The sequence below is a fragment of the Hylobates moloch genome, unplaced genomic scaffold, assembly GCF_009828535.3.
Source record: "Hylobates moloch isolate HMO894 unplaced genomic scaffold, HMol_V3 SCAFFOLD_2, whole genome shotgun sequence".
In the NCBI taxonomy this organism is placed as follows: domain Eukaryota; kingdom Metazoa; phylum Chordata; class Mammalia; order Primates; family Hylobatidae; genus Hylobates; species Hylobates moloch.
The window spans coordinates 47,848,099-47,874,623 of NW_026652277.1; the positions used below are offsets into that span (position 1 = coordinate 47,848,099).

General features: G+C 36.3%; 1 protein-coding gene across 8 annotated transcripts in view; it reads left to right on the forward strand.

Moving 5' to 3' along the window:
• The window catches only part of WDFY3 (WD repeat and FYVE domain containing 3), a 303,349-nt gene that overhangs the window by 238,557 nt on the left and 38,267 nt on the right, over nt 1-26,525 (forward strand). For 6 of the 8 annotated variants that reach the window (XM_058433183.1, XM_032146792.2, XM_058433193.1 and 3 more), the window contains 10 exons: nt 1,125-1,352; nt 7,919-7,969; nt 10,233-10,401; nt 13,246-13,409; nt 16,241-16,389; nt 17,799-17,919; nt 19,092-19,177; nt 21,228-21,308; nt 25,113-25,167; nt 25,433-25,552. In XM_058433183.1, the coding sequence (XP_058289166.1) occupies nt 1,125-1,352; nt 7,919-7,969; nt 10,233-10,401; nt 13,246-13,409; nt 16,241-16,389; nt 17,799-17,919; nt 19,092-19,177; nt 21,228-21,308; nt 25,113-25,167; nt 25,433-25,552 (1,224 nt within the window). The remainder of the gene's footprint in view (nt 1-1,124; nt 1,353-7,918; nt 7,970-10,232; nt 10,402-13,245; nt 13,410-16,240; nt 16,390-17,798; nt 17,920-19,091; nt 19,178-21,227; nt 21,309-25,112; nt 25,168-25,432; nt 25,553-26,525) is intronic. The other 2 variants (XM_058433198.1, XM_032146859.2) reach the window with 2 other exon arrangements.

The window sequence follows — 26,525 nt, forward strand, 5'->3', positions numbered from 1 at the left end:
AATGTAAGAATGAGCCTTCTTTTTCAGGCTTTTAACAAGGAGATTGTGAAAATATGCATCAGAGTCTCGGAGAAGTCTCTTAAAATTGTAAAAAAATTACAAGATTGAATGAAATTATTTTTTACTACACTACAAGTGCTTGGTGATTATGTCAGTGAAAAATAAATTTATTGAAATTCTCTTGGTAAATTCATAATTACTCAGAAGCTTATCTTAAATATTTTATTCTCAGATTAGCTATTTTGGATCTATTAAAGGTTTCTGAATGGTTAACTGCCAATATTTTATGTATATAACACTAGATCCTTAGTTTCCCCAACCAAAGAACATACAAGTACTACTGTGATAGGTAATTTTTTAATTATTCACTCAGTAATCTTTACTGTCAGTTATATTTTAGAAATCTTGTAGATTTAAATTGTATGTACTTATATTCCATGAATCATTGGGCAAGTTATTTATCACTGTCTACTGTTGAAATGTTATATATTTGTCGTTTGATAGATAAGAACTTGTACTGTGTCATAATTTCCGTTTAAGTAAAATGGTTTGGATCTATCCCAGTGGCCAGGAGAAAATGGTTTCTCTTTGATTTTTGTATGAACATCAAGTTTCCTCTTAGTGCTGCATGTTTATATTCTTCATCTAAAATCTTTGGAAATGTTTACCTAGTTCACCAGTAATCAAGCCTGTTGGCACTTTTTCTTCATCTGATTTCCTAGAATATCCCCTGTACATGTTGTGGTAGCTATTTTACAGTTTGGTGTATCCATAAACTACCATATATATTTATTAACGCACATAGGGCTAACCATTTCAATATATTTTCATAGTAATATTGCCATCTTTCCTGTGCCAGAGAAACAAACTTCTTTCAACTCTTTGTTTCACTATATTGCACACTCTACCCTATACATGTCTGTCATTTACTTGATGCTTTAAGAAGTCCACCATCTACAACATTGTTTAACCATAAACAAATGTAATTTTACTTTTATAACGTTAACTGAAATGGTGTGGATTGTGTTTGTTTCCAAATAATAACTTGATTTTCAGTGACTTGTAGACTTGTTAATGTTACTCCTGCTTTTGCTTGAAAACCGACCTGGACTCTTTCCTGTCAGCGTCAGCAGAATGCCCTGAAGTACGTGACAGAAGAGTGGTGCCAGATCGAGTGCGAGCTGTTGCGAGAGCGGGGACTGTGGGGCCCTCCCATCGGCTCCCACCTTGACAAGTGGATGCTGGAGATGACAGAAGGGCCCTGCAGGATGAGGAAAAAGATGGTGCGAAACGATATGTTTTATAACCATTACCCTTACGTGCCAGAAACTGAGCAAGAGACAAATGTGGCGGTGAGTATGCAGAATTCAATGATCACAATGTCTCTTTCAAGTTTTTATTTTCCTTTCTAAGCGTTTTTTCTCTATTTAGTCAATTACCTCAAATAGCTAATTTTAAAAATTCAACAAACTCCATTAAATTGATAACTTCAGAGTGGAGGCGGAGTGAAAAGATGCAACAGTGCAAGAAGGAGACATCATAATAAAGAGGTTTAGATTACAGACTCCAGAGCCAGACTGCCCAAATTTAAGACCTGACTCTGCCACTTTGCTATTACAGCTGGGTTACAGGTCATTAAACCTCTCTGAGTTTTCATTTTGTTATGCCTGAATTGGAGCAAATAATAGTTCCACCTCATAGGACTGTTAGGAGGATTAAGTTCATTAAAATTAGTTCAGTACTTAGAATAGTGTCTGGTCCAGAATAAGCACTGTGTATTAGAACATATGAATCTTCTCAGTAGCTCTGATCATATAAGGTGAGGCAGCTTGAATTGTTCCAATGCCTCTTGTTTTTCTCTGACAAACACCCTGGCTCCATTTATCTTATATTGATTGGTTTAACCCCAGTCCTGATGCTAATATAGATCTTAGCATCAACTTAAGTGTCTATCAGCAGAGTAATAGATAAAGAAAATATACTGTGTATACATAATGGAATAGTATTCAGCCTTAAAAAAATAAGGAAAGCCTGTCATTTGTAACAACGTATAAGAACCTGGAGGACATTATGTTACATGAAATAAGCAAGGTACAGAAGGACAAATATTACATGATCCATCTCACTTGTATGTGGCATCTAAAACAATCAAACTCAGAAACAGAGTAGAATGAAGGTTTCCAGAGGCCGAAAAATGAGGGGAACAGGGAGATGTTGGTCAAAGGGTACAGTCAGATAAACAGGAGGAATACATTTTTTGAGATCTATTACATTCCATAGTGACTATAATTGATAATAATCTACTGTACATTTCAAAATTGCTAAGAGAGTACATTTCAAATGTTCTTGGCACAAAAATTGTTAAGTATTTGAGGCGTTGAATATGTTAATTAGCTTGATTTAATCATTCAAACCATATACATATAGCATTACTTTGTACACCATAAACAATTATAATTTATGAACCCAGGAGGCAGAGCTTGCAGTGAGCCCAGATCGCGCCACTGCACTCCAGCCTGGGTGACAGAGTGAGACTCCGTCTCAAAAAAAAAAAAAAAAAAAAAAACAGTAAAATTTTTAAAATAATAATATACGTAGGTCTTAGCTCCAGCTGATAGTTATTAAGATTTTGGAAGATAGCTCTCTAAAGTCTACTTTTCTCAAAATTATTCAATTCTGTCAAGAATGCCATACTTGATGCAGCTGTGCCTTAAAGCACTATAATTTCTAATTCTGGAGCACTGTGTAAAAAAGGTAATCCACCCATATTTTTGCAGCCTGTTACTAGCACTTACTTTTATAAGAGCAAAGCAACAGTATGATCTTTCAGTTCTTAATCTTTTTTCCCTAACAATCTATTAAGAATTTAAGCCATTAGCAATTTGATAAAATATTTCTTATTGAGTCAATCCTTAAATTGAATCCATTCAAGAATACTAAAATATAAATATGCTCTCCCAAATATATGACCAACTCACTGTTTAGATTTAACTGAGGCATATACTTTTGAATTATTTTTACAATAACCGTTAATATTTTTTATCTATACTCCTTTCCTTCCTTGTAATAATGTCATTTGTTTACAAAAGTGTATCTAAACATCTATATCAGATAAAAACAAAGTACCCTATTAAGAGTTCACACCTACAACCGTAGTATCATCAGCATTTTACCTAGGCAAAAGAATTCACCAGCCTATGAAATCGAAACAGACACTCTCATAAATAAGTATGCACCAGATGGAACTTATTTTTTTAACAGATGGGTTACATATTGGAAAATACAAGACAGTTGAGAAATGTTGGAGATACTTTCACCTAAAAGGAAAAAACAGGAAGGAGAGACAGTTACAGAATGTAGAATTCATACTGCATAGTTCATGCACAAATCAAGGTCAGGATTAATCTGCTATTATGAAATTTTCTGAAATAATTTTTATTTTGGTTTTAGTAGTTCACATCTTTTGTAAATTTGAAATGCCGTTAAATGTCGACTTGTATTGTTTGGAATATGCATTCTGGCAGTGTTAAAAACAAATTTTCAAAAAGTGGTAGTATCTATTATCCCACTGAATTCTACCATCAAATCAAAAAAGAGGAGCTAATATTTACAAAGCACAATAAGCTAGATCAAGCTTGTCCAATCCAAGGCCCATGGGTCACATATGGCCCAGGATGGCTTTGAATGTGACCCAACACAAATTCATAAACTTTCTTAAAACATAATGAGACTTTTGCCAGGCGCGGTGGCTCACGCCTGTAATCCCAGCACTTTGGGAGGTCGAGGCAGGCGGAACACCTGAGGTCGGGAGTTTGAGACCATCCTGACCAACATGGAGAAACCCCGTCTCTACTAAAAATAGAAAATTAGCCAAGTGTGGTGGTGCATGCCTGTAATCCCAGCTACTCGGGAGGCTGAGACAGAATCGCTTGAACCAGGGAGGTGGAGGTTGCGGTGAGCCGAGATCACACCATTGCACTCTAGCCTGGGCAACAAGAGCAAAACTCTATCTAAAAAAAAAAAAAGAAAGAGAGATATATATAGATTTTTAAGCTCATCATCTGTTGTTAGTCTTAGTGTATTTTGTGTGTGTCCCAAGACAATTTTTCTTCCAATATGGCCTAGGAAGCAAAAAGATTGGACACTCCTGAGCTAGATGCTCTACAGAGCAGTTTGAATGCATTTTGTTTCAGTCTCATAACAGCCCTCTGAAGTATAGTTAATATTGTTATCCCAGTTTTACAGATGAGAAACTGAAACCTAGAGTAGTTAAGGAACCCCTTCTAGGCTGCAGCTGCTAAGTAGTGTAGTAAAGTAGGAGTATAGTTCAACAGTCTCCTAGTTGAGTCACTTTGAAAAGGAAAAGATTCTAATGTTTGCCCATTTTGTGACATTATCCATTGATAGTGAATGTATTCCACATTAGGTTTTATCTCTCTAGTGCTAACAAAGTGCTTGATACTTAGTGAATATTGAGTGAATGAACTGCCAGCACTCTTGTCTACCCTAAGTTATAGACTTTTTTCCTTTGCTTTCTCTTTAGCATTCTATAGAATTTTCCTAAATCTAAAACTTTTCCACTAAAATGGCCTCAAATCCAATTTTATGGGCCCTGTAGTTGATGCAGTTTAGGAGAGGGCTCTATAAGAAAAAGAGTAAAAATTATGAATATAAACTTAGTAGGGCTTTGTTTCCAGGGTTTTGAAAGGGACTCATGGAAGTGAAAGCCACTGAAGTTTAAACTACCTTAACTTCATAGTAAATCCACCTCTGCCCTGATCTATATTAAAAAATATTGCCTCCCAGAGTTAGAGATCAATCAGTTCTTTCCTTTAAACGTCCATGAATTTGTTGCCCTCCTTGCATGCATGTTTAATATAGTAAGTACTTTTTGTGATATAATAGGTTTGTGCCAACCTGAAGTTGCTTTTGAAGCCTCTTGATATTTAAAAGAGACTTTACCTGGTGCAAGGGCAAATGATTTGATCTTTTGCCTTATTGATGAAAATAATTATTATTTCTCAGTAACATTTCCATTTTTTGTCCTGTCCCTTAAGCTGAAGAATACAGTGGTGATTCAAAAGTTAATTTCTTGTTTTAAAATCTTTGATTTGTTAGAAATAAAAAAGGTGATTTTTTTTTTTTTACTAATTAAAGTTTTATTTCTTAAACTTTGATAATATTACATACTGTATAACAAATAGCTTACCTAGTCTAAGTTTTGAATTTTATTTATTGATTTTAAATTGGATGTTTGTGTATAGAATATGGAACATATTCAGACTTTAAAGCATTGATACTTTATCAACTATAATTATTGTAATAAAAATAGTAATAATTATTAATATCAAGAAAAATTAAGTACATATGGAAAATTCTGTATTCTCACACAAAAATGATTTATACTCTTCACACAGTAACCTTCCTTGCGGAGTAATTTTCAAATTAAAACAAATGAATTATGCTATAATTCTGTATTTTACACAAATATTATAGATAGTGTAAGATATAAGCCTGGGATATGCTGAAAATTCAAAATCTGGTTGTTCCTCTGAATCCTAAGGGAGGAAAATAATGTATATTTTGCCATTTTAAAAAAATTATATTTAAATATTAACTAGGCTTTAATTCTGTAATTCCCTTATTTTTAAAGAATAATAATCTCAAACACATTTACTATTCTTTGCAAAGTTCATTAGGGTGAAGAGTTTGTCTGCCTATGAATTTGGGGTTACTCAGGGGCAGGAAGCTAGTCAACTTTTAGGTTCCTTTTCTAACTAGGAGAGTCTCTTGTGGCTGTCTCGATATATATTTTTATATAATGTATTAATGTCACAAGACTCGTAGAAACTAAGCAGCTCATTTAGGAAATTTCATTGCCAGCATTATAGAAAAATTTGAAGTAAAAGGACTATAACATTATTCGCTAGAAATTCTGACTTTGAAAAATGTAGGTTTCTATGTAAAGAATTATAGTAATAATCTAATGCTTTTTTAAATAAAAGGAAGCCAAAATAATGCTAAAATTATTGGTATAATATATTTACTATTGAGTGTTGAGCCTTTTAGTAAAATAAGAACCGGTTAATCAATCAGTGAGCAAATATGTATTAAATCGGCACAGTATCATATGGTGCCAGGAAAAATATAAGAGTATACTTAGTAGACCCTGCCTACATCCTGGCTGGGAGTATATATAGTGAATGTCACAGTTAGGTGTGACATTAGTAATTGGTCTGTTTTGTTGTATTTATTTGTTGCATATCTATCCAACAGTCTATCTTATTTTTTTATTCATTTGTTTTAAGACAAGTTATCGCTCTGTTGCCCAGGCTGGAGTACAGTGGCGATCTTGGCTCACTGCAGCCTCGACCTCCTGGGCTCAAGTAATCCTCTCACCTCAGCCTCCCAAGCAGCTGGGATTACAGGCATGCACCACTATGCCAGGCTATTTTTGGATTTTTTGGTAGAGATGGGGGGTTTGTTATGTTGCCCAGGCTGGTCTTGAACTCCTGAGCTCGAGCAATCCACCCACCTCGGCCTCCCAAAGTGCTGGGATTATAGGTGTGAGCCACCACTCCTGGTCCTATCTTGTTTTTGTTTGTTTGTTTTATTTTGTTTTGTTTTATGAATTTCAGAGCAGGTTGAAGAATCCGTTTTCTTCACTTTAATGTGCATATTATGAGTTCAGTATTTGTTTACAATTCTTTTTTTCTTGAAGGAAATGTTATATACATTGAAATATACAAATCTTAAGTGTACCATTCAGTGATTTTTTTCTTTCTTTTTTTAATGTTGGATTTCCTGATCTGTTTTTGCCATTAAAATACTTTTATTTTATTATGGTCTAGTCAGTGAGTTTTAACAAATATATACATTATACTTTTATCATCTAAATCCCTACCAAGATAAAGAACATTGACTAGATGTTAAATATTATTTTTCAATATAAGATATACCTTTACAAGTTTGCTTTTAAAAAGAAAGAATCACTAAAACCGTGTGAAGTATTTGTAAGTATGCCTAGTGGGCCATGGTTTTGCCTTGGTAAGCAAACATTTGTGAAAACATTTTGCCTGCTCATGTTTACTATAGGGAAAGGTACCAGAAGTCATCACCAGATATAAACCATGAATAGGAAGGAAATTCGGAAGTGGTTTTTGGTTGCATTATTGTCTGTAGCTACCTGTGTGCTTACATGAAGCCACATGCTACAGCTCAACAGAATTGCCTTCTTATTAACCAGGATTTTATTCTGAAAATAAAATATAAAGCCATTACCTAATTCTTGTAAAAGTACTGTAGAAAAACATCTGATCTGGGGGCTGATGATCCAGTCTACCCTCTGCTTTCACCGTTTCTGGGATGGTAAAGGTAGTGAAGGAAGTAGGTCCTTATGCTTTTAAGGGAGGATTCTTAAAAGAAAGAGAGTGATGTCTGTGTTATGGAGTATTGTAAATGATAGCTTAAATCAGCCATTTGCCCCTGTTACAACACAAATTTAGGGATAACCCAAGGGAAAGGAAGATGGGAGATACTAGCTAGCATTAGGTTCTATTATCCTGATTTCAGGTTTTTTTTTTTTTTTTTTTAAACAGTGTAAAGAGTTGCCTGTAAATCATCCAAGTTAATGGCAGCCTGTGCTGAAGTTTTGCCTGTGTGATTTGTAAGAGTCTGTCCTGTTCAGTAGCACTGAGACATTTGGCATATTTAAGCTTTACTTAAAACTACTTTTGATCTGTGAGAAAGTAACCACAAGATGCTTAGTGATTATTTAAGCTGCTTAGGCTATCATGTTAATTTTGTTTGAGTAACTACATCTTTCATATTTCATACAATCCTCAAGAAAAATTTTATTTTTGTGTTCTTCTTTATGTTTTCTTTTCTGATATGTCTATACTTAATACCCTGTTTTCAGTCTGAGATCCCAAGTAAACAGCCTGAGACACCCGATGATATTCCTCAAAAGGTAAAACACAAATTACAGTAAAAGAATATAAACTACTTGTAGTTTTGTTTTTTGTTTTCTGGGTTTTTTTTAAGTGCATGGTAGACTAGACTAACTTAAAAGATTGGCTTTCAATTTGTTCTTCCTATAAGTTCCTTAGAGTTGAACAGTTGGTTTCATTCAGGCTGAGAGATGTTGTTCTACTGTTTCTCAGCTTTTTCTAATTATCTCTTTTTAGGATTTATATGCCGCTCACTAACAGACTGAGTTTTCACTGCTCTCACTATAAAAACATCTATTGCTTCACACATAAACTAACAAATTATGAGGCATGTTAGTAATGGGCAGCCTGGCATCTTCAACTTTTCATTTAGTCATTTAATTCTTCTAAATACTAAAGTGTGTATTTTGAGAATGCAACAGTGTCTCCTCTTTTAAAATTTTTTTTCAATCAGAATGAATGGAAACAAAGTGTGATCACTTTTCAAAATACAAATTTATTTTAATTAGTAGAAAAGTTAATTATCGTTTTTATATTCCAGAAAGATGAAATTACATAATTTAATTAAAAATGTAGTTTTTTAGAACACAGAAATGTACATCAAAATATTTAGAAAAAAATTCTTGTAGGTCAATTTTAAATCTGTACATGAAGTCAGTAATCAAGTAGATGCTGTCCCTCATCTATTAATTCATTGTCTTGCCCATCACTAACTATGCTTTTATCTTTTTAAATATTAGCAATTTTGAGTTGAAGATACCTCACACAAAAGAATTTTTATAGTACAAAATCTACGACCTTCCTTTCATTTTCAAAAATAATGCAGTGTTCTTGTTTGTTTACCCATCAGTTCCTCCACATTGTAATATTATTTTACATCATTTTAATACTTTCCTATGTCAAGTAATATTTTCAGTCTCCATTTGCTGTATATCATTCCTCAGTTCACTGGCAACTCTCTTTATTTCCTTGCTCTGTACCTGAAGTTAAAGAAGGTTAATGTGGCTTCACTTAGTTATCTTTTTATCAAAAATTTGGTTCAGTATCTCATTCTACATGTCTCACCCAAAGGACACTTGTTTTCCACTTTAGTTGGAAATCACTTAAAAAAAATGTTGCTTGAAAAAGGCATTGTTGTAAATGATGCATATTGACTATTTGAGTTTGAAGAGTAGACAGGTAGTATAATTTTTAAAATTATATATTCTTGTTTATAGGAAAGTAAAGTCATATTTAGAAGGGGAAGGTTTTAAAGCATGTTTCAGATTTCATCTTTTTAATATTATTAATCCATAGTCTGGGTCTAATTCCGATCCGAGGAACCTATATGCATACAAACTTTTCCCTCTGTCTGATATTTTATAGGATATTTTAGATCTTAGTTTCTCATCTTCTGTGATTTTAAGGGGAAAACAATTTAAGTCAGTTGGACAACCTGTTTTGAGAATAAAGGCTAATCAGGAAAAGAAATGTTCATGTATCATGTTCTAAAACATCAAATCCTTATGTTTCTAGGTAATTAATTTCTTCTTCAAAATGGACTGCTGTATGTTCATTAAGAATGAGTATATCAAATACTCATTTAGTTGAGTTAGTTATGGATCATATTCCTTTACACAACAGACAATGAGAATGAGCAAATTGGAGATAGCAGCTTGCAGTGGCAAGCTAACCAGAGTGTAACCTGGCATAAAACTTCTTGATTCCTTTTTGCGTCAGGACTCTCAGAAGGATCTGAAGAAGGTTTTGGCCATTCTCAGTGAAACCTGGGAATATAGGAAAGAATAGGCCAGTTGAGTCTCTACCTCCAAGTATTTGAACTACACACTCACACTGATTATTCTGAGTGTGTGGACCTTTAGGCCTGACCTAATTACTTCACTTGGGGTGGAAGTGAAGTTCCAGGCTCCTCACAGATTAGACAGGCTCTTTGCAGCTCAGTGCTCTTCAACATTGATCATTCTCTTTACCGGATGGGGAGGTTTTCTCATACACCAAAGAAGACACACTGCACTAACACAGAAACGTTTTTTGGCTAGAGATTATTTCAGGAAGAACAGAGCTGCTAATATTATTGTTTTATGTATGTCTTTTAAAAAAATCAATGGAATTTTAAAATAGAGAAACTTAACCCAAAAGTATGGATTTACTGTATATACATACAGTCTATGAAAAGCCCATTTAAAAAGGTAATACACCTTGACACCATACCTTTCCTCAAGAATATTATGTTTTAATTCTTGGTGATAGTTATCGGAGTCATTTTCTTTTGTCATTTCTTAGAAACCTGCTCGATACAGAAGAGCCGTAAGTTATGACAGTAAAGAGTACTACATGCGACTGGCCTCTGGCAATCCCGCCATTGTCCAAGACGCCATTGTGGAGAGTTCAGAAGGCGAAGCTGCTCAGCAAGAACCAGAGCATGGGGAAGACACTATTGCTAAAGTCAAAGGTCAGCCTGCCTTTTTGATTTTGATTAAAAGTGATTTTGGAACATTCTTGTATTTGAATTCATACAAAAATTTGAGCAACTGTAAATAGTAGGGCCAACTTTAAAAATATCCATACACGTTTTACCATCTCACCCTTCTTAAAGATTGATTTCTTTATCAGAACTAAAAAGACTTGCTCTTGTTTATTGCCTACAAATGAATGTCACGTGCCCATTGGCTTAATGGTTTTTTAATTGTATTTCTCAGAATCCTCAGTGGCACTTGATATTTAGTTTTTTTAATATACATAAGTATTTTTTCATGACACAGCATCAGGAGGTATTGAGAACATGTACCTCGGCACTTGATATTTTAAGTTAAGGGCTTAATAACTAAATAAATATTTATGAAATTAAAATAACTACTAAACCTGTCATTAGTGCATATTAGCCAATAGTAAGGAATAATGGTCTTTCTTCCTATGAGCTGAGAGAGATTATTCCAAATCTAAACTTTAGGAGCTGAGTAGATGATGAATTGGACTACACTATCCATAGACTTTCGGATTCTGTACTTTTACATGTGGTGCCCTCAGCCTGAAATGGTTTCTTCTTTTCTGCAGCTTCTCCATTATCCCTACCTTAACACATCCTACTCAGTCTTAAACTCACTGGTCATATATAAAATCATCTTTCTCTAAAGTCTTCTCCAACTCCTCTGTTCACTGATAGTACTTCACTCATGTCTATTATAGCAGTTTCAGTGATTTTTCACTGCTGTTTCCACTTTCTAATTTACGAGTTTTTCTCAAAGACAAATTTTTTTTTCTCACTTTATAAATTTTGACACATGACTAGCACAGAATGAGGATTCAATCAGTTCAACTGAGTAAGTAAATCAATCCATTGTTTTAATCTTTTTAAGCCTCTGATTCACCACAAATTCAAAAGTCTATGCATATTCTATAAAGCCCTAAAGTGTAAATTAAGATTTTAATTAAAAGTTAGTTTTAAAATTAAAAACTAATGAATTAAAAATGAGTTTTAATGAGTTAATAAATTAAAAATGAGTTTCAGATTGTTTTAAAAACTGATAGTATGTGACTGTGTCAACAAAAAACACTACTGAGATTGTGATCAGTTTCTCCTGTTGTTATAACATACCTGTTCTCATGTGATGACTATGACTTACTAAACATTTTATAATTGATCCAACATTTTCATAAAATCACTGAAACTGTTCATAGTTGGACAGAGATAAAAACCTTCTAATTTTGTTAACATTGCACCAGCACAGTTATTGAATTGGGTCCAAAGCTGTTGCTGGATACAAGCCAAGGTATAATCCACAGAGTTTGATAGATTATTTGTGTTTGGGTCATTGGCTTTTAACTTCTCTGGCCTGATTTTCCTAATCTCTAATTGAGCTAAAAGCACAAATATACAGGGTATTATGCTAGACATAGAAATGGAGGTTTTGATTCATTAAGCTAAAAATAATGCAGCTGTAAGCTTTCCCCCTTTGTGGATGTTCTCTGCAGGATTTGATCTCTCTTGCTTACTTATTACACTTGTTCAAATATGAAAACAAGGCTCTTCTCAAGGCAAAGCAGAACCTCTGATAAGTAATATTCGAAGGAAAAGACTCAGGCTGACTTGTGCTTTTCCAAAGTGCTTAGGGCAGCTGTAACAGGCAGGTATAGTGTTACTTTGGATGGCACAAAGAATATTAATTTAATCAAAATGTGTGATTTGGCATGCATTTTAAGGACTTCTCATACTTTGGGTCCTCACTGGTTACTATCAACTGATTTTAATTTATCCTACTGTGATTATTAAAAAGTTGTCAAAATGTAGGTAGTAAAATGTTTCCTTAATCTGCAAATTACATTATATGTCCCTGTATTATAAAGAATTCTGTTCTTTCTGACCTGGTATTTTGATCAAATAAATTCATGTATGAAAAGCCATACTGCCACTTGTGAAATGAGGCATGAAATAGTCTTCAAGAGCCCTCCAAGTAGGTGGGATATCTTCTAATCATGTTTATTTTTTACTTTTTTTGAGACAGAGTCTTGCTGTGTCACCCAGGCTGGAGTGCAGTGGCATGATCTCAGCTCACTGCAACCTGTGCCTCCCAGGTTCAAGTGATTCTCCACCTCAGCCTCCTGAGTAGCTGGGACTACAGGCATGCACCACCACACCCAGCTAATTTTTGTATTTTTAGTAGAGATGGGGTTTTGCCGTGTTGCCCAGGCTAGTCTCAAACTCCTGACCTTAGGTGATCTGCTCACCTTGGCCTCCCAAAGTGCTGGGATTATAGGTGTGAGCTACCGCACCCAGTCATAATCATGTTTATAATTTGCTGTCTTTATTTTTGTGACAATAATTGCTTATTGATTCATGGCGTCCCCTTAATGACACCTACCTAAGCTATACCATTCTTACTATTATAGCTTTCTATTATCATTATCACCTGACACTATTGAGAATTTATTATGTATTAAGCATAATGCTGAGCACTTTACATGAATTACCTAATTTAGTCCTCCAACAATCCTCTAAGATAGTGTACTTGTACCATGTTTTTTTTGTTGTTGTTTTAAGACAGAGTCTTGCTATGTTGCCCACACCTGGCTCTTGTCCCTGTTTTATAGATAAGAAACTAAGGTTCAGAAAGTTGAATAATTTTCCAACGTCATTAACTCCAGAGGACTATGTTCTTAACCACTGAATGTGCTTCCTCCCTATACCTTCCAGAGTTGTCTCAAATGGGAAATCTATAGAAGGAACTACATGAGACTAAACTGCTTCCCCACAAGGTCCTTAGAATGCCACATGGCCCTCTTGGTTATTATACTGTAGGTTTGGTCAAGCCTCCTCTAAAACGCTCCCGATCTGCACCTGATGGAGGAGATGAGGAGAACCAGGAGCAGCTACAAGACCAGATTGCCGAGGGCAGCTCCATAGAAGAGGAGGAGAAAACAGATAATGCTACCTTACTGCGCCTGTTAGAGGAAGGAGAAAAGGTATTGTGCTTCTGAAAAGTAAGGATTGTAAATACTTCAGTAACATATTATTAAGACAAGATGAGTTGATAGGGTAGCTGTGGAAAGTAAATGCATTAGCCTCAGTAATAAAATTTGGCTTTAAGCAGCCTTTTGGGTTCAGTACTCTACTTTTCTCATCTGTAAGGGTTTTCTCATACCCTGAAACATTAAACAGCATAAGATTTCATCAGATACAGTATTAACAACTGGGACCTAATTCTCTTTCTTCCTCTATACCACAGATCTTGCTGTAATTCTCTATTTCAAATCCATGTAGACAGTCTATTCAGCAATCTGGCCTTGTATTTTTTTCTACATCTCCATAATTCCAGTAATAACCTACAAGCGGCTTCAGCCAATCTGGACTGTCACCTCCGGCCTTGGATTATTTAGCCCCTGCTCTCCTTCACTCACAGAAGACATCACCTTCCTGTTTCTTGCTCAACCTCCAATACCCTGCTGACCTCTCTGGTCTCATTCCACTGACTCTGTCTTGTAGCCTGAGCCCCTGCAGCCTGGTACACCTTGGAGTTCATTACACCCACCATGTTGTTTTTTTTTTTTTCCACTCTGCACTTTACTCATTGTGGTTGTCCATGTTGCGTTGCTATAAAGGAATACTTGAGGCTGGATAATTTATAAAGAAACAGGTTTGTTTGGCTCAACACTTCTACAAGCTGTACAAGCATGGCATCAGCATCTGCTCGGCTTCTGATGAGGCCTTAGAAAGCTTTAACTCATGGCAAAAGATGAAGGGGGAACAGGCTTGTCACATAGTGAGAAAAGGAGCTCTTGTGTGAACTGATAGAGTAAGGACTCATTACCACCAGGACAACACCAAGCCATTCATGAAGGGCCCACCCCCATGACCCAAACACCTCCCATAAGGCCGCACCTCCAACAATGGGGATCACATTTCAACATGAGATGTGGAGGGGACACATATGCAAACTGTGTCACTCATATTGTTTTTTTCTGCCAAAATGCCCCTCTTCCTTCTACTTGCATAACTTTTATCCTAATAAATCCTGTGTGTTATAATCCCATTTATCTGGATGTTTGTAATATTCAAACATAGGAAGCTTTCTTTGACTCTTTTGCTAACTCAGGCTTGGTTGGATACCCTTCCTCTATACTTTCATGATGCCTTATATATATCACTCTGTATTATCATGTCATAATTACTTGTTCCAGTATCTTTCTCTTTTGTCTTAGATGTTGAGCTCCTTATAGGCAAACTGTGTCTTATCCCTATCTCATTGCCTTACACAGGTCCAGTTGCATAATAGACAACCAGTAAACCTTTGAATGAAGGACAGATTGGTTTAATAAACAAGGGAATGAATGACTTGAATGTGTCATGAATATCACCTTTTTAAAGGATGTTCTTTTGCCTATTATATTAGATCTTGGTATAACGTTTGAATTCTTACCATCTAAGAAGTAGTCACTAGAAATTGGAGTATAATCAAAACAGTTCTGTTCAAATGTATGCCTTAATTAATATTGAATGACAATACATTAGAAAAGATCATGTAACTATAAAAGTACACCAGGTATGAAGGAAGCACAAGAGAGGCTTCTAGGGACTGGGGAGCATTCTGTTTCTTGGTCTGGATGCTGGTCACACCAGATTTTTAGCATTTGAAAATTCATCCAGCCATACACTTAGGAAATAAACATTTTGTGTGTATGTGTATGTGTTTATATATAATGTATGTATGTATGTGTATATATGCATAAAATATACTGCAATAGAGAAACTTTTAAAGTACATCAGGATTGATCAAATGTAGCAATGAAAATTGACTTAGATATTTTAGAAAACCTATTACAATGCTTTCATTTTTAAAACTTTTAATTCACGAGTACAGTTTTTACTCTAGTTGCTTTAATAGTGCAGGAAGTGTATTCAAACTGACATTTGTTTGACTCTGATTTGGTTGCTGATTTTTGTCTTGACTGATGTTGAACTAAGTTTAAGCAAGAAAAGTTTTTACAAAGAATTAGATACTGCCTTTTGGGAGAAAACAATACTTACTTTGAGAGATTTAGCAACGCTCCTTCCTATGAGGAAAATACAACTTCTGCCAAGCTTGGCTTTTTGCAATAGTACACTAGTCTCCAGGGAGCAGAATCCAGGTGGGGAATGAATAGAAACAAATTCTACAGTTCCATTTCCAGGGAGTATGATGGGAAAAGAAGGTAAACTGTGTGGGACAGAAAGCAACCAATAATTCCTAACCTGATTATGTACATTATCTCACTTAATTCTCACAACAAGCCAATTAGAAATTTACAAATAAAGACATGGAGGCTCAGAGAAATTAAGAAACTTGACCCAATCTACAAAGTGGCAGAACTGGAAGTTTACCCTGAGTTAGCAGGCCCTGCAATTTTCACTCTGTATCATCTTGCCTCACATAGAACACAATCCTATTCTAATCTCCTTACATGTATGCCTCAATTCCCTTTCCTGCCAAGTTTGCTGTGTCTGTCTCCCTTCATGAGAGCAGGAGCCATATCTAATGTTCTTGACTTTTAGAAGCTAGCGCCTGTGTGCCTGGCCTACATAAAGTACACCCAGAATATTGAGAGAGATGGGATTGGCAGATGAGTGGACGGGTATGAGTGAATTGTTTAGTTTTACTCTAGTCAGATGTAAATCAGACTGTAATCTAAGCTTAATCTTCTCAATATGCTTAAACTCTGATTTAATATGCTTAGCTCTAGGGAGGCCATAGTAGTCTAACAAAAATTGATCTTTACAAAAAACCTATATTAATGAATGTTTGTGGGCTTCTTTATAGATCCAACACATGTACCGCTGTGCTCGAGTCCAAGGCCTAGATACCAGTGAGGGGCTCCTTCTTTTTGGTAAAGAGCATTTTTATGTGATTGATGGATTTACCATGACAGCAACCAGGGAAATAAGAGATATTGAAACCTTACCTCCAAAGTAAGTAAATGAATGAAGACAATGTATGGTATCTTTAGAAGACAGAAAATATATTTGCATAGTTTTCTTTTTTAATCAAAAAATGGTGTTCTAGGTAATGTTATCTCTCGGTTTGTGCGTATTTGTCATTACATATTCACAAAGATGATATTCAGTTATTTTAAGGTAATAATGAAAATGTTTGGCTTCTTTATCAAGATAAAAGCTAAATAACATTTATTTCTGTGCATTCTGAGTTATTTATATTATAATCTATATATTTACAAATTTAATCTGAATTTATAAATTGTCCTTTTAAAAAATATAGCAGATATACAATTGTAGAGAAAATACTCTTTTTTTTTTTTTTTTTTTTTTTTTGAGACAGAGTCTCACTCTGTCGCCCAGGCTGGAGTGCAGTGGTGCAGTGGTGCAGTGGCTCGATCTCGGCTCACTGCAAGCTCCGCCTCCCGGGTTCATGCCATTCTCCTGCCGCAGCCTCCCAAGTAGCTGGGACTACAGGTGCCCACCACCATGCCTGGCTAATTTTGTGTATTTTTAGTAGAGACGGGGTTTCACCATGTTAGCCAGGATGGTCTTGATCTCCTGACCTCGTGATCCATCCACCTTGGCCTCCCAAAGTGCTGGGATTACAGGTGTGAACAATACTCTTAAAAATGAAAGAGCGTCATCAGGTACTCGGAGTACCCTAGAAACAGCGTGACTAAAGCATTAGCAGAGATTTGCTGACTGAGGTGTAGACATCTTCCTTTTCTTCTACCAGTCCTGTGATGAAAGTGATAGTGGAGTAGTGGAAAACTCAAGAGACAGACCAACCTAGAAGAAAGATAAGAAGCTTAGGGCTTAGAAGATCAACAGGCTGCTTCTCTTCTTCCTTTAACATTTTCCTAGCACCCTTGAATACAGACATTGTTTCTGTAGTTCATGCCTAGGAGATATTTCAAATAATTACTTTCAACAACAATCAGGGTCACATGAAGTCTTTTGTGGGTCCTTTTTCCATACAAAAATATTTAAAATTGTATGTTGTAACTAATGGTATAAATATAAACATATATTAAAATGTGTTTTTCTACCTAGAAGTTGATTTTTTTTCTGATTTTTAAAAGAAATTAAGACATTTTCTTGGGCCCCAAAGAGCTGAGGCACTGTGCTAACAATGTCTGGTAGATAACTTCGTCCTGACAGTAATAAGGGGATTTTTAAAATTATATTCATCAAAGGGGGTTCCTTGTATCTCAGGTAGCTAACAAATTCTTCTTTTAAATGTATTTTTTAACTGAAAATTCTGATATATATTATTCCTCCATCCTGTTCATGTGTTTAAAATTAGCACACCCTTTGTGGAACAGTGAATTTATCCCTTGCTGTGTTTTTGTTTATTTGCTTTTTCTCTTGGCTGCCTGTAGTATGCATGAGCCTATTATCCCTAGAGGAGCCAGGCAAGGCCCTAGTCAACTCAAGAGAACATGCAGCATTTTTGCATATGAAGATATCAAGGAAGTTCATAAAAGAAGATATCTCCTGCAGGTGAGTCAATTTAGTAGTACTGTTTTATCCTGTTTCTTTATTCTGAAAATGTATTATTTTAAAATTGATATGTGCCATGGAAACCCTCAATAGGATCTGCATTTTTTTTTTTTTTTTTTTGAGATGGAGTCTTGCTCTGTCACCCAGGCTGGACTGCAGTGGCACGATCTAGGCTCACTGCATGCTCCACCTTCCTGGTTCACACCATTCTCCTGCCTCAGCCTCCTGAGTAGCTGGGACTAGAGGCGCCCACCACCATGCCTAGCTAATTTTTTTGTGTTTTTTAGTAGAGACGGGGTTTCACCATGTTAGCCAGGATGGTCTCGATCTCCTGACCTCGTGATCCACCTGCCTCGGCCTCCCAAAGTGCTGGGATTACAGGCGTGAGCCACCGTGGCCGGCCAGGATCTGCATTTAGAATAATCCTTAGATTTGGTTATAGACAGACTCAGGTCACATGGATGCCTGATTTTGTATAATGCATTTCTCTTGTTTAAACACAGCCTAAAATTTGGGTAATTATCTTTGTTATCCATCTTTCCCTGTAGCTATCCAAATCAACATTTTTGTTTTCTTCTAATATGAAAATTACATCCTTACGATAATTTTATAAAATTATAATTATAAAATTTTAATTACTTTTTTATTCTGTTATTAAAGACTTTAGAAATAAATTGAGCAGAATAAGAAATATCTGTTTATTGTGTAGCTTCATCTGCAGGGAATTCATGACTCTAAAAGTGTCAGCAAATTAACTTCTTTTTTTTTTTTTTTTTTTTCTGAGACGGAGTCTCGCTCTGTCGCCCAGGCTGGAGTGCAGTGGCGCAATCTTGGCTCACTGCAAGCTCCGCCTCCCATGATCACGCCATTCTCTTGCCTCAGCCTCCCGAATAGCTGGGACTACAGGTGCCCGCCACCAAGCCCTGCTAATTTTTTGTATTTTTTAGTAGAGACGGGATTTCACCATGTTAGCCAGTATGGTCTCGATCTCCTGACCTTGTGATCCACCCGCCTCGGCCTCCCAAAGTGCTGGGATTACAGGCGTGAGCCACCGTGCCCAGCTGCAAATTAACTTCTTGAACATTGTAGAAATTTATAGTGGAAAAGTTAATATGTAATTTTATTTGTGAACTACTGTTTTTTCTTAATGTTTTTCTCTCTGATCATTTCAGCCTATTGCTGTGGAAGTTTTCTCTGGAGATGGACGGAATTACCTCCTTGCTTTTCAGAAAGGAATTAGAAACAAAGTCTATCAAAGGTCTTGTTTATTAGGGACACTTTGTATACTATTATGGGAAGATATGGGAGGGGGAATCTTTTCTCAGTTTTGCTAGTTTTTAAAAATCTAAATCAATGAGCCAACATATTTGAAGAAAATAATTTGTATTATTTTTGCCAGCCTCTTGAAACAATTATTCTTCTAACTTTTAAAATGATGCAATTCTGTTGTGACATACCATTTTTCCTCCTGGTAACTTATAGTAGAGATCATCAAAAACTACTTTTATCACTAAGTCCTGTGTCTCTAAATACAAAGGATGATGAAACTGTAGCTTTAAAAATAAAACTTTAGTCTCTTTTTTTCTTTTTTTTTTTTTTTGAGAGGGAGTCTCGTTCTGTCGCCCAGGCTATAGTACAGTGGCGTGATTTCAGCTCACTGCAAACTCCACCTCCTGGGTTCACGCCATTCTCCTGTCTCAGCCTCCCAAGTAGCTGGAACTACAGGCACCCGCCACCATGCCCGGCTTATTTTTTGTATTTTTAGTAGAGACGGAGTTTCACCGTGTTAGCCAGGATGGGCTTGATCTCCTGACCTTGTGATCCGCCTGCCTCGGCCTCCCAAAGTGCTGGGATTACAGGCGTGAGCCGCCCACTGTGCCCAGCCAAAAATAAAACTTTAGTTTCAAAATAAGCTTTCTTAGTATTTACCAAAATGAAGCCAATGCAGTTTCTTGCTATTGAATGCAAGGACTGAGTAAATTTAATTTACGTGGGACTTTTCTCTGGCCATGGAAGGGATGTTGGATACCTTCATCCTTGAAAAAGTAGTATAGCTAAATAAAGCAGTTAATCTAATCTAAGCATATTTTTATCTTTAATAAACTATATTTAAAATTTACCTTTTAAGTGAAAAACAGGCCAAGCTGTGCAATGGCTCACGCTCATAACTCTTAGCACTTTGGGAGGCCAAGGAGGGAGGATCACTTTGGTCTAGGAGTTCAAGACCAGCCTGGGGACCGTAGTGAGACCCTGTCTCCATAAAAAATAAAATAATTAGCCGGGCATGGTGGCGCATGCCTGTAATGGGAGGTTGAGGCGGGAGGATTGCTTAAGCCCAGGAGGTCAAGGTTGTAGTAAGCCACGATCACACCACTGCACTCTAGCCTGAGTGAGCAAGGCAGTTTCAAAAAAAGGTAATAATTTTTTTTTTTTTTTTAGACAAAGTCTTGCTCTGTCACCAGGCTGGAGTGCAATGGCGCAATCTCAGCGCACTGCAACGTCCGCCTCCCGGGTTCAAACAATTTTCCTGCCTCAGCCTCCCAAGTAGCTTGGATTTCAAGGCGCATCACCACACCCAGCTAATTTTTGTATTTTTAGTAGAGATGGAGTTTCACCATGTTGGCCAGGATGGTCTCGATCTCCTGACCTCATGATCTGCCCACCTTGGCCTCCCAAAGTGTTGAGATTACAGGCGTGAGCCACCACACACAGCCTATAAATTTTTTAAAAAAGGAAAAAAACACACATCTCTGGTGCTTAAAGATAATTCTCTTGAATGTGTGAATAATAAGGCTATTCTGAATTAACCACGTAGATGAGAGGCATTCTCTTGTTCTTTGAAGGGTGACATAGATCCTGGCAATCCCTCCATTATAGAAAATTTTGTATTTCAGATTATTTCCATGAGGAATAACTAAACCATCCAACATTGCTTCTCATTGCAGTACAGTAATATTACCTGTGAGCACCTGGGAAATGAGGGTGGTTCTTCAAATAAAGGGCCTGTGGATGTTGATTGGTAACCCAAAACTCCTTTCACATATGGGAAGAGCTAAGTAAAGTGATTGAGATTCACTTTTACTTATCTGATTTTTTAATTTCTAAAGGTGCTATTGTTTTCAGTGCTAAGAAATTATTTCCTATTCAGAGAAGTCCAAAATTTATATATTCCTTTTGCCTGCCATTTAGTGGGTTATGGGAGGGTAGACGCAACTATGAAAATCTAAATGAATCATCCTTTCTTAGGCTTCCCATTAGATCGTGACTGAGGCTTCACTTGCAATTTTATGCTATTTTAAATTTTTCAGGTTTTTGGCTGTAGTGCCATCTCTAACAGACAGTTCAGAATCTGTATCTGGGCAACGACCAAACACGAGTGTGGAGCAGGGGTAGGTGGTTTGTTCCTTGCATATTACAGTTTAATAGTGAAGTTGGGATGATTCATATCTGGACAGTATTATTTAACATTTTAGATGAGTGTTTTTCCCCTGGTGGTTGCAAATTTTTTTTAAAATACTGAAAACTAAAGGAAGAAAAAAAAAAGGTATGTATAATCACTATGTCAAATCACTGCTTACATTTTGATCAATTCCCTTCTGTTCTTCAAAGCATGAGTATTGCTGTGTGCATAATTGAGTTTACACTCTAAATGCTGCTTCTTCTATTCAGTGTTATATTTAAATATTCCCTCTCGTCTTTAAAAACTATTCAGAAACATAACTATCATTTGCTATCTATTCATCACATATATATAAAACATCATGTAATTTTTGGATATTTCATCTTTATCAGGTTTTTGCTTTATTATTATTGTTGTTATTATTATTATTATTATGATGAGATGGAGTCTCGCTCTGTCAACCAGGCTAGAGTGCAGTGGCACGTCTTGGCTCACTGCAACCTCCTGGGTTCATGCGATTCTCCTGCCTCAGCCTCCCGAGTAGCTGGGATTACAGGTGCCTGCCACCACACCTGGATAATTTTTGTATTTTTAGTAGAGACAGGGTTTTGCCATGTTGGTCAGGCTGGTCTCAAACTACTGATCTCAGGTGATCTGCCCACCTCGGCCTCCCAAAGTGCTGGGATTACAGGCGTGAGCCACTGCGCCTGGCATTTATCAGGTTTTCTTATCATAAGACTGGAAATGTGATTCTTCTTTTTTTTTTTTTAATTTTTTTCTTTTGAGACAGAGTTTCCCTCTGTCACCCAGGCTGGAGTGCAATGGTGTGATCTTGGCTCCCTGCAACCTCCGCCTCCTGGGCTCAGGCGATTCTCAGCATCAGGCTGAGCACTTCTCAGCCTGATTCAAGCCTCAGCCTCCCGAGTAGCTGGGATTACAAGCATGTGCTACCATGCCTGTCTAATTTTTGTATTTTTAGTAGAGAAGGAGTTTCTCCATGTTGGCCTGGGTGGTCTCAAACTCCTGGCCTCAAGTGATCCACCCATCTTGGCCCCTCAAAGCGCTGGGATTACAGGCATGAGTCACCACGCCCGGCTATGATTCTTCACTATTTTATTGTAGTAGAGTCCCCTTAATAAAACAAAGAGTGGGAATTTTAAGGCTCTCAATACACAAAACCAGCTTGATATTCATAAAAACTATTCAAGTTTATATTGTACTATTAGTGGATAAGTTTGTCTCAATAGATACTTGCTAACTTTGTATATTGTTATTATTATTATTATTATTTTTTTTTTTTTTTTTTTTTTGAGATGGAGTCTTGCACTGTTGCCCAGGCTGGAGTGCAGTGGCATGATCTCAGTTCACTGCAGCCTCCACCTCCGAGGTTCAAGTGATTTTTCTGCCTCAGTCTCCCGAGTAGCTGGGACTACAGGTGCGCGCCACCACACCTGGCTAGTTTTTGTATTTTTAGTAGTGATGGGATTTCACCATATTGGCCAGGCTGCTCTCAAACTCCTGACCTCGCGATCCGCCTGCCTCAGCCTCCCAAAGTGCTGGAATTACAAGCATGAGCCCCTGCGCCTGGCCTGTATATTAATTTTTTTATTTTATTGATTTTATAAAATGTTTTCTCATTTTTTAAATGTATGTTTCTTTGATTATTAGTAAACATGAGCTCTGTATATGTTTATTAACCATTTAAAATCATTTTTGTAAATTGTCCGTATCTTTTGCCTATTTTTCCTTTGAGATCTTATCAATTTGTATAGGATTTTTTTACCGTACGATATTACTCCTTTGCTTGTCATATTTGTTGCAGATTTCCCAGTTTTCCTCTAAGTTTTGCTTTTTGACATTTACATTTAAACTTCTGTTTTTATGTATTCTGACCTATCAGTGATTCCTTTATGCTTCTTACAGCTGTGCTTCATCTTACCGAGGCCTTCTAGATAACATAGCCATTTCAAGAATCTATAGACCCAGTTCCATTTATATCACTCAGTGACTGGTAGCCCTTTATAATCAACTGGAAAGAAGCAGTGCTTTGGGGCTGTCAATTAATTATTAGAGCATGCAAGAAAATGACTTTTACAAGTTCTAGAGATTCTGTAATTTGTAAATAAATTTGATTCTAGTCTGTGTGCATCTAAATACTTTGTGTATTTCTCTTTTAAGTTTTGTTTTTATTTTTCTGTAGCCAAGCCTTAACAAATACAATGCTAAATATATGCTTTTGTTAACCCCAGAAACATGTTCTGCTCCTAATCATTTGTGTTGTTGTTAACATAAATACAGGAAGTGAAAGATTTCCTTAAAAACATAATGAGCCTTTTTTCTGCTTGTAAGCGAATTGCTACTGCTTCCTAGATAATCTTAAACTTGCTATTTCTTTGTTCTTGCTACTGCCTGTGCTGAGTTGGCAGTTCTTAAAGAACTTTTAAGAGCTCAGAGGCAAGAAACAGAAATTCATTTCCAATTTAATGTTCCATTTCAGTTATCCTCTTTCTTACGATGTTGAAGAGTGATCATGGCTATTTTTCCAAAGAGAGTATCTTGTACATTCAGTTTGCCTGATGGAAAGACTATCTCAAAGTGGAAAATAGTACCATGGAGCTGGATGTGTTTAGGATCTAAGGTTTACAAATGTATTAATTTCCTTTCAGAAAAGAAAATATGTGAATACTTTCTCCTGGTTCCATGACCAATTATTAATTATCAATATTATAAAGCTGATAAACCTTAAATAGGATTTTATAACATTTTAAGGAAGTCTGCTGTCCCCAAAAAAGTAATGTTTAAATTTTAAATGACCTGGACAGCAATGACTTTCCTGTTATACAGTATTCATATTTTCATTCACTTATTTAATGCATTATATACCTACTATGTACAGAATATTATATAATATTTCAGTTATTCTAATTAAGTATGCTTGGATCTGTTTACCTAGTGATTATAGTAAAAATAAGAAAGTTAGACTATGGTTAGAGTATGGCTCATGCCTGAAGTCCTAATCATTTGGGAGGCCGAGTTAGGAGGATCGTTTGAGGCCAGGATCTTGAGACCAACCTGGGCAACATACCAAGACCCCATCTCTACAAAAAATAAATTATAAAATAGTTTTAAAAAGAAGGCCACGCACTGTCGCTTATGCCTGTAATCCTAGCACTTTGGGAGGCCGAGGTGGGAGGATCACCTGAGGTCAGGAGTTTGAGACCTGGCCAACATGGTGAAACCATGCCTCTACTAAAAATACAAAAATTAGCTGGGCGTGGTAGCGAGTGCGTGTAATCCCAGCTACCCAGGAGGCTGAGGCCAGAGAATCACTAGAACCCAGGAGGCAGAGGCTGCAGTGAGCCGAGACTGTTCCACTGCAATCCAGCCTGGGTGACAGAGCGAGACTCCGTCTCAAAAAAAAAAAAACAAAGTTGAACTAGATCAGTGTTCTTCCAAATCTTTTGAATATGACCTAGAGTAAAAAATACATATTACATTCATCCCAAGACACATAAATGGAGTTATAAATACTCAAACAAAATTCACAAAAAAATACTTTTTCTTACTATATGTGATGCCTTCTGATGTCCTCTGTTTTCTTCAGTTCAGTTCTGTGTTACTTCATATTTCAAAATGCTAATCACAACCCACTAAACTGATTTTATGACCCACTAATAGATCCTCCATAGTTTGAAAAATTCCTGGACCAGGTGACTTAAATTTTTCAACTTTATGATTTTTCAGATTTAAAATTTTATTGCTTGTAATTTATTGTATTATGTATTGCTTTTAGATCTGGGTTGCTTAGCACTTTGGTCGGAGAGAAGTCTGTGACTCAGAGATGGGAGGTAAGTTTAATGAATATATGAGCTTCCTTAGAAGTTTGTAGTTAGAGTAGAAGTCATACAGTTAAAAGCACTTTAATTATCCATAAAATGTATACCATAGAGAAAATGTTTTATTTTCATTCTTGTTAGAAGAAAAAAAGTATTTCATTGTTCTGAAATCTGTTAAAAAGAAACTGTCCTTTTATATCATTTTGCATATAAAATTTTAAAAGCTGAACATAGTGGAAATAAGATTGCTCAAAAATGAATATTTATCTTTTTCCAGAGAGGTGAAATCAGCAATTTCCAATATTTGATGCATTTGAACACTTTGGCTGGCAGATCATATAATGATCTCATGCAGTATCCTGTCTTCCCCTGGATCCTTGCAGATTACGACTCAGAGGTAAATCTTAAGTCATTTTGCTTAAGTAGAACACGTTTTCAAAAATAATTTTAAAATACAACAATTGAAGCGGGGTGCAGTGGCTCATCCCTAAAATCCCAGCACTTTGGGAGGCTAAGAGAGGTGAATCACTTGAGCCCGGGATTTCGAGACCAGCCAGAGAAACATGGTGAAACCCTGTCTCCACTGAAATTACAGAAATTAGCCAGGTGTGGTGCCAGACCCCAGTTGCCCCACCTACTCAGGAGGCTGAGGTGGGAGGATTGCTTTAGCCCAGGAGGTGGAGGCTCCAGTGAGCCAAGATCGCGCCACTGCCTTCCAGACTGGGTGACCAACCAAGCAAGACTCTGTCTCCAAAAAGAAAAAAAAAAAAACAAAACTACAGTTGCCTAAATGTTTTATTTGGTTTGTAGTTTAATGTTCTCAATAGGCAAAGGCACTTAATTCAAATAGATGAGAAGCATTTAGCACAGACATGTAAAAAGTTTGGATAATTGACCCACTTACTGAGTACTGGCCATTAATTCATAATATCTATTCAGTTTCTTTAAGTGCAGATTAATTTGCATCTATTGGTGGACGTCAGAATCCATCTGTGTAGTTTGAAGTGTTTGTTAGGAAAACACAAAGTAACTCTTCTACAAAATATTCCTGCCATATAAAGGAAATTTTTTATACTATTCCAAGAAGCCTTGGTAGAAGATTTCCAACAATTCAACATGTACATGACTGAAGTCTCAAAATCAAGAAAAAGTAGATGCATATGAATATTTTGATTCCCCTCTTCCTTTGCCTCCTGTCTGATAGACGTCTGATTAGTTCAGAAATGAACCATAACAGGCAAAACAAAAGACACTTAGCCCTAAGGTAAACAAACAAAAAGATTGTTTTTAAAATTCAGAAATTCATTGAACCTTATTATTCACTAGAATCATGGCTGCTTATCCTTTCAGAAATTTTAGACATCAACATA